The sequence below is a fragment of the Aphelocoma coerulescens genome, chromosome 10 (genome assembly GCF_041296385.1).
Source record: "Aphelocoma coerulescens isolate FSJ_1873_10779 chromosome 10, UR_Acoe_1.0, whole genome shotgun sequence".
In the NCBI taxonomy this organism is placed as follows: domain Eukaryota; kingdom Metazoa; phylum Chordata; class Aves; order Passeriformes; family Corvidae; genus Aphelocoma; species Aphelocoma coerulescens.
In genome coordinates, this window is record NC_091024.1 from 19694496 (window position 1) to 19703259 (window position 8764).

The following is an 8764-nucleotide window of genomic DNA, read 5'->3' on the forward strand; positions in this document are numbered from 1 at the left end:
CCCAGTGTCCCCATCCCAGTGTTCCCATTCCATCCCAGTGTCCCCATCCCAGTGTCCCACTCCCATTCCCAGTATCCCCAATCCCATCCCGCTCTCCCCACCCCCACCCCATTCCTGACCCCATTCCCAGCCCAAAAAATTTCCCAATCCCTCCTTCCAGTCTCTCCCAGTTTAAAAAAGCCCCGAAACCGGAAAAAAAAATCCCCTGGAAAACCCCTGGGAATTCCATCCCAGAATTCCCGGAGCTGTTTCTTTTCCCGAAAATTCCGAAGAATTCCGGAGCCGCCCGGATTTCCTTGGATTCCCTCGGGAAAGGGGGGAAAAAAAAACCGGGATGAAGGGAAAAATTCGGGATGGGAAAAATTCCGAGGAGTCCTCGTGGCTTCGTCTCTTTTTAATGGGAAAAGGGGGAATTTTGGGGGAGGGGGATGAGGAGAGCGGGAGCGGCGACATTCCCGGGATTCGGCTGCCATCAGGATCTGTGGGGAAAGGAGGGAAAATCCTGGAAAATTCTGTGGGAAAGGAGGGAAAAAACCCCAAATCCAACCCCAAATCCCAGAAAATTCCATGGGAAAGGAGGGAAATCCCAAATCCAACCCCAAATCCCAGAAAATTCCATGGGAAAGGAGGGAAATCCCAAATCCAACCCCAAATCCCAGAAAATTCCGTGGGAAAGGAGGAAAAACCCCAAATCCTGGAAAATTCTGTGGGAAAGGAGGGAAAAACCCCAAATCCAACCCCAAATCCTGGAAAGTTCCGTGGGAAAGGAGGGAAATCCCAAATCCAACCCCAAATCCCAGAAAATTCCATGGGAAAGGAGGGAAATCCCAAATCCAACCCCAAATCCCAGAAAATTCCGTGGGAAAGGAGGAAAAATCTCAAATCCAGCCCCAAATCCCAGAAAATTCCATGGGAAAGGTGGGAAAAACCCCAAATCCTGGAAAATTCTGTGAGAAAGGAGGGAAAAACCCCAAATCCAACCCCAAATCCTGGAAAATTCCGTGGGAAAGGAGGGAAATCCCAAATCCAACCCTAAATCCCAGAAATTTCCATGGGAAAGGAGGGAAATCTCAAATCCTGGAAAATTCCCTGGGAAAGGAGGGAAAAACCCCAAATCCAACCCTAAATCCTGGAAAATTCCATAGGAAAGGAGGGAAAACCCCAAATCCTGGAAAATTCTGTGGGAAAGGAGGAAAAACCCCAAATCCAACCCCAAACCCCAGAAATTTCCATGCAAAAGGAGGGAAAAACCCCAAATCCAACCCCAAATCCCAGAAATTTCCATGCAAAAGGAGGAAAAATCCCAAATCCAGCCCCAAATCCCAGAAAATTCCGTGGGAAAGAAGGGAAATCCCAAATCCAACCCCAAATCCCAGAAAATTCCGTGGGAAAGGAGGGAAATCCCAAATCCAACCCTAAATCCCAGAAAATTCTGTGGGAAAGGAGGGAAATCCCAAATCCAACCCCAAATCCCAGAAAATTCAGTGGGAAAGGAGGGAAAAACCCCAAATCCAACCCTAAATCCCAGAAAATTCCATGGGAAAGGAGGGAAAACCCCAAATCCTGGAAAATTCTGTGGGAAAGGAGGAAAAACCCCAAATCCAACCCCAAATCCCAGAAAATTCAGTGGGAAAGGAGGGAAAAAATCCCAAATCCCAGAAAATTCCGTGGGAAAGGAGGAAAATTCCAAATCCAACCCCAAACCCCAGAAAATTCAGTGGGAAAGGAGGGAAATCCCAAATCCAACCCCAAATCCCAGAAAATTCCATGGAAAAGGAGGAAAAACCCCAAATCCAACCCCAAATCCTGGAAAATTCCATGGGAAAGGAGGGGAAATCCCAAATCCCAGAAAATTCCATGGGAAAGGAGGGAAATCCCAAATCCAACCCTAAATCCCAGAAAATTCCATGGGAAAGGAGGAAAAACCCCAAATCCAACCCCAAATCCCAGAAAATTCCATGGGAAAGGTGGGAAAAACCCCAAATCCTGGAAAATTCTGTGGGAAAGGAGGGAAAAACCCCAAATCCAACCCCAAATCCTGGAAAATTCCGTGGGAAAGGAGGGAAATCCCAAATCCAACCCTAAATCCCAGAAATTTCCATGGGAAAGGAGGGAAATCCCAAATCCTGGAAAATTCCCTGGGAAAGGAGGGAAAAACCCCAAATCCAACCCCAAATCCTGGAAAATTCCATGGGAAAGGAGGAAAAACCCCAAATCCTGGAAAATTCTGTGGGAAAGGAGGAAAAACCCCAAATCCAACCCCAAATCCCAGAAAATTCCGTGGGAAAGGAGGGAAATCCCAAATCCAACCCCAAATCCCAGAAAATTCCGTGGAAAAGGAGGGAAATCCCAAATCCAACCCCAAATCCCAGAAAATTCCATGGGAAAGGTGGGAAAAACCTCAAATCCTGGAAAATTCCGTGGGAAAGGAGGAAAAATCTCAAATCCAACCCCAAATCCTGGAAAATTCCATGGGAAAGGAGGGAAAAAATCCCAAATCCCAGAAAATTCCGTGGGAAAGGAGGGAAATTCCAAATCCAACCCCAAATCCCAGAAAATTCCGTGGAAAAGGAGGGAAATCCCAAATCCAACCCCAAATCCCAGAAAATTCCATGGAAAAGGAGGAAAAACCCCAAATCCTGGAAAATTCCATGGGAAAGGAGGGAAAAACCCCAAATCCAACCCCAAATCCCCAATTTCCTTTTGGACTCCAAAAGGGGCTGGAAAAAAACCCCCAAAAGCCCCAAAAAAGTGGGAAAAAAGGCGGGAATTGGTTGGGAATTCTTTGGGAATTGGTTGGGAATTGGTTGGGAATTGTTTGTGTGGGAATAGTTTGGGAATTTTTGGGGAATTATTTGGGAATTCTCTGGGAATTCTCTGGGAATCCTTTGGGAATGATCTGGGAATCCTTTGGGAATTCTTTGGGAAGAGTTTGGGAATAATTTGGGAATGATTTGGGAATTGTTTTGGAATTGTTTGGGGATAGTTTGGGAAAGATCTGGGAATTCTTTGGGAATGGTTTGGGAATTCTTTGGGAATCCTTTGGGAATTCTCTGGGAATCCTCTGGGAATCCTCTGGGAATGATTTGGGAATAATTTGGGAATCCTTTGGGAATGATTTGGGAATGGTTTGGGAATTCTTTGGGAAGAGTTTGGGAATCCTTTGGGAATTCCTTGGGAATCCTTTAGGAATCCTCTGGGAATCCTTTGGGAATGATTTGGGAATGGTTTGGAATTCTTTGGGAATTCTTTGGGAATCCTTTGGGAATTCTCTGGGAATTCTCTGGGAATCCTTCGGGAATTCTTTGGGAATCCTTCGGGAATCCTTTGGGAATGATCTGGGAATGATTTGGGAATTCTCTGGGAATCCTTTGGGAATTGTTTGGGAATTATCGGGGAATAGTTTGGGAATTCTTTGGGAATTCTTTGGGAATTCTCTGGGAATCCTTTGGGAATGATTTGGGAATTCTCTGGGAATCCTTCGGGAATTCTTTGGGAATTCTTTGGGAATCCTTTGGGAATGATCTGGGAATGATTTGGGAATTCTCTGGGAATCCTTTGGGAATTCTTTGGGAATTCTTTGGGAATCCTTTGGGAATGATTTGGGAATTCTCTGGGAATCCTTCGGGAATTCTTTGGGAATCCTTCGGGAATCCTTTGGGAATGATTGGGGAATTCTCTGGGAATCCTTTGGGAATGATTTGGGAATTGTTTTGGAATTCTTTGGGAATTCTTTGGGAATCCTTTGGGAATCCTTTAGGAATCCTCTGGGAATCCTTTGGGAATGATTTGGGAATTGTTTTGGAATTCTTTGGGAATTCTTTGGGAATCCTTTGGGAATGATTTGGGAATTCTCTGGGAATTCTCTCGGAATCCTTTGGGAATTCTTTGGGAATGGTTTGGGAATCCTTTGGGAATCGTTTGGGAATTATTTGGGAAGAGTTTGGGAATCCTCTGGGAATCCTTTGGGAATTGTTTGGGAATTATCAGGGAATAGTTTGGGAATTCTTTGGGAATTCTTTAGGAATCCTTTGGGAATTCTTTGGGAATTGTTTGGGAATCCTTTGGGAATTGTTTGGGAATTATTTGGGAATGGTTTGGGAATCCTTTGGGAATTCTCTGGGAATCCTTTGGGAATCCTTTGGGAATTCTTTGGGAATGATCTGGGAATGATTTGGGAATGATTTGGGAATTCTCTGGGAATCCTTTGGGAATTCTCTGGGAATCCTTTGGGAATGATCTGGGAATGATTTGGGAATTCTCTGGGAATCCTTCGGGAATTCTTTGGGAATCCTTTGGGAATGATTTGGGAATTCTCTGGGAATCCTCTGGGAATCCTTTGGGAATGATTTGGGAATGGTTTGGGAATCCTTTGGGAATCCTTCGGGAATTCTTTGGGAATCCTTCGGGAATCCTTTGGGAATGATCTGGGAATGATTTGGGAATTCTCTGGGAATCCTTTGGGAATGATTTGGGAATGGTTTGGGAATTCTCTGGGAATCCTTTGGGAATGATTTGGGAATTCTCTGGGAATCCTTCGGGAATTCTTTGGGAATGATCTGGGAATGATTTGGGAGTTCTCTGGGAATCCTTTGGGAATGATTTGGGAATCCTCTGGGAATCCTTTGGGAATTCTCTGGGAATCCTTTGGGAATGGTTTGGGAATTGCCAGGGAAGGCGGGGCCGGGTCCGTACTGCGCCACGCGGCAGTTGGAGGCGGAGACGAAGCGCCCGCTGTAGTGGATGTGGCAGCGAACGACGTTGTTGGTGAAATCCGACTCCAGCACCGAATATTTGGGATTCACCTGGACCTGGGAATGCGGGAAAAGGCGGGAAAAGGTGGGAAAAGGTGGGAAAAGGCGGGCAAAGGAATCCCGGAAAGCAGGAACGGCGGGAAAAGGGCTCGGAAATGAGGGAGAGGGGGGAAAGGGGAAAGGGATCCCGGAATTGCCCAGGGAAATGGGAAAATTGGGGAGAGAAATGCCCCAAAATAATGAGGGAAATGGGAAAATCAAGGGAAAATCCCCATAATGAACAGGGAAATGGGAAAATTGGGGGAATCCCAAAAAGAAAGAGGGAAAAGGGAAAACTGGGGAAAAAAACCCCCAAAATATGGGAAAATCAGGGAAAAAAACCCAAAAAATGACCAGGGAAAAGGGAAAATCAGGGAAAAAAACCCAAAAATGAACAGGGAAAAGGGAAAATTGGGGGGAAATCCCCAAAAGAAACGGGGAGATGAAAAAATTGGGGGGAAATCCCAAAAATAATGAGGGAAAAGAGAGAATTGGGGGAAAAAATCCGAAAAATCAACAGGAAAAAAACCAAAAATACGGGAAAATCAGGGAAAAAAACCCCAAAAATGAACAGGGAGATGGGAAAATGAACAGGGAAAAAAAACCCCAAAAAATTAACACGGCAAAGGAAAAAAAAACCAAAAAAGAACAAGGAAAAGGGAAAATCAGGGAAAAAAAACCCCAAAATAATGAGGGAAATGGGAAAATTGGGGGGGGGGAATCCCAAAAAGAAAGAGGGAAAAGGGAAAACTGGGGGGAAAATACCCCAAAAATATGGGAAAATCAGGGAAAAAAAAACAAAAAATGAACAGGGAAAATCAGGGGAAATCAGGAAAAAAACCCCAAAAGTCAACAGGAAAAAACCAAAAATAAGGGAAAATCAGGAAAAAAACCCTAAAAAATGAACAGGAAAAAATGGGAAAATCAGGGGAAAAAAACCTCCTAAATTAACTGGGAAAAGGGAACATCAGGAAAAATAACCCAAAATCAACAGGAAAAAAACCCCAAAAAAGGGAAAATCAGGGAAAAAAAAAACCAAAAAAGAACAGGGAAAAGGGGAAATCGGGGGGAAATCCCAAAAATAATGAGGGAAAAGAGAAAATTGGGGGAAAAAAACCGAAAAATCAACAGGAAAAAACCAAAAAAAGGGAAAATCAGGGAAAAAAAACCCCAAAAATGACCAGGGAGAGGGGAAAATCAGGAAAAAACCTCCTAAATTAACTGGGAAAAGGGAAAATCAGGAAAAATAACCCCAAATCAATAGGAAAAAAAAAACCAAAAAAGGGAAAATCACGGGAAAAATCCCCAAAAATTAACAGGGAAAAGGGAAAATCACGGGAAAAAGCCCAAAAATCAACAGGGAAAAATGGGAAAAATCAGGGAAAAAAACCCAAAAATCAACAGGGAAAAACCCCCCCCAAAAAGGGAAAATCATGGGAAAAAAAAAAACAAAAATGAACAGGAAAAAATGGGAAAATCAAGGAAAAAACCCAAAAATGAACAGGGAGAGGGGAAAATCAGAGAAAGAAATCCCAAAAATAAACAAGGAAAAGGGAAAAAGCCCGAAAAATGATGAAGGAAAAGGGAAAATCAGGGAAAAAAAACCCAAAAATGAACAGGGAAAAGGGAAAATCAGGGGGAAAATCCCAAAAATAATGAGGGAAAAGAGAAAATTGGGGGAAAAAACCCGAAAAATCAACAGGAAAAAAACAAAAAAAGGGAAAATCAGGGAAAAAAAACCCCAAAAATTAACAAGGAAAAGGGAAAATCAGGGGAAAAAAATCCCAAAATGAACAGGAAAAAAACCAAAAAATGGGAAAATCAGGGAAAAAACCCCAAAAATTACCAGGGAAAAGGGAAAAACCCCCAAAAATGATGACGGAAAAGGGAAAATCAGGGAAAAAAAAAAAAACAAAAATGAACAGGAAAAAATGGGAAAATCAGGGGAAAAAAACCTAAATTAACAGGGAAGGGAAAATCAGGGAAAAAAACCCAAAAATCAACAGGGAGAGGGGAAAATCAGGGAAAAAAAAACCCAAAAATGAACAGGGAAAGGGAAAATCAGAGAAAGAAATCCCAAAAATAATGAGGGAAAAGAGAAAATTGGGGGAAAAAACCCGAAAAATCAACAGGAAAAAAACAAAAAAAGGGAAAATCAGGGAAAAAAAAAACCCAAAAATGACCAGGGAGAGGGGAAAATCAGGAAAAAAACCTCCTAAATTAACTGGGAAAAGGGAAAATCAGGAAAAATAACCCCAAATCAACAGGAAAAAAAAACCCAAAAAAGGGAAAATCACGGGAAAAATCCCCAAAAATTAACAGGGAAAAGGGAAAATCAGGAAAAAAAAACCCAAAATGACCAGGGAAAGGGAAAATCAGAGAAAGAAATCCCAAAAATAAACAGGGAAAAGGGAAAAAGCCCGAAAAATTAACAGGGAAAAGGGAAAATCAGGAAAAATAACCCCAAATCAACAGGAAAAAAGCCCCAAAAAAGGGAAAATCAGGAAAAATAACTCCAAATCAACAGGAAAAAAAAAACCAAAAAAGGGAAAATCACGGGAAAAATCCCCAAAAATTAACAGGGAAAAGGGAAAATCAGGGGGAAAAACCCAAAAATCAACAGGAAAAAATGGGGAAATCAGGGGAAAAAAACCAAAAAAGGGAAAATCAGGAAAAAAACCCCCAAAATGACCAGGGAAAAGGGGAAATCAGAGAAAGAAATCCCAAAAATAAACAGGGAAAAGGGAAAAAGCCCGAAAAATTAACAGGGAAAAGGGAAAAACAGGAAAAAAACCCCAAAAAAGGGAAAATCACGGGAAAAATCCCCAAAAATTAACAGGGAAAAGGGAAAATCAGGGGGAAAAACCCAAAAATCAACAGGAAAAAATGGGGAAATCAGGGAAAAAAAACCCAAAAAAGGGAAAATCAGGAAAAAACCCCCCAAAATGACCAGGGAAAAGGGGAAATCAGGGAAAGCAGCCCGGATCAAACCCCCCCGGGGGTGGGAAAATCCCGAGGGGAGCCGAAATTGGGATTTTCTGCCCCAAATCGCGGCACCTTGAGGATGTAACTGCCGGGAGGGACATCGGTGATATCGATCCATTGGCAATCGATGTCGGCGTTGTAGGTGTCGTAACAGCCCGGGCTGAGCCCCTGCGAGGGACAGAATTGGGGAAAAAGGGGGGAAAAAGGGGAAAAAGGGGGAAAAAGGGGGGAAAAGGGGGGAGAAAAGACAAAAAAATTGGAGAAAAATGAACTAAAAGGGAGAAAAAGGGGGAAAAAATGGGGGGGAAGGGACAAAAAATTGGAGGAAAATGGAGCGAAAGGGGAGAAAAAGGGGGAAAGAAGGGGGAAAAAAAGGGGGGGGAAAGGACCAAAAATTGGAGATAAATGAAGGAAAAGGGACAAAAAGGGATGAAAAGGGGGAAAAAAGGACAAAAAATTGGAGGAAAATGGAGCAAAAGGGACCAAAATGGGAGAAAAAGGGGGGGGAAAGGAGAAAAAGGGGGGAAAAGGAAGATAAACGGGGGGAAAAGGGGGAAAAAAGTGGGGAAAAGGGGGGAAAAAGGACAAAAAATTGGAGAAAAATGGAGCAAAAGGGGCGAAAAGGGGGGAAAAAAGGCGGGGGGAAGGACAAAAAATTGGAGAAAAATGGAGCGAAAGGGGAGAAAAAGGGGGAAATAAGGGGGGAAAAAGGGGGGAGAAAAGACAAAAGATTGGAGAAAAATGGAGGAAAAAGGGAGAAAAAGGGGGAAAAAAGGGGGGGGGAAGGACAAAAAATTGGAGGAAAATGGAGCAAAAGGGACCAAAAAGGGAGAAAAAGGGGGGGAAAGGGGGGAAAAAGGGGGAAAAGGGGGGAAAAGGACAAAAAATTGGAGATAAATGGAGCAAAAGGGGAGAAAAGGGGGGGAAAAGGGGGGGAAGGACAAAAAATTGGAGAAAAATGAACTAAAAGGGACAAAAAGGGACCA

The 8764-nt window shown here is 43.1% G+C and overlaps 1 protein-coding gene across 1 annotated transcript in view; it reads right to left on the reverse strand.

The window, feature by feature from the left end:
• Window positions 1-379: 379 nt before the first annotated feature.
• Window positions 380-8764, reverse strand: part of LOXL1 (lysyl oxidase like 1) — a 25169-nt gene continuing 16784 nt past the window's right edge. The window contains exons 5-7 of the mRNA XM_069025563.1: window positions 7851-7946; window positions 4696-4811; window positions 380-479 (exon numbers count right to left, since the gene is read on the reverse strand). Of these exons, the coding sequence (XP_068881664.1) occupies window positions 473-479; window positions 4696-4811; window positions 7851-7946 (219 nt within the window). The 3' untranslated portion in view covers window positions 380-472. The remainder of the gene's footprint in view (window positions 480-4695; window positions 4812-7850; window positions 7947-8764) is intronic.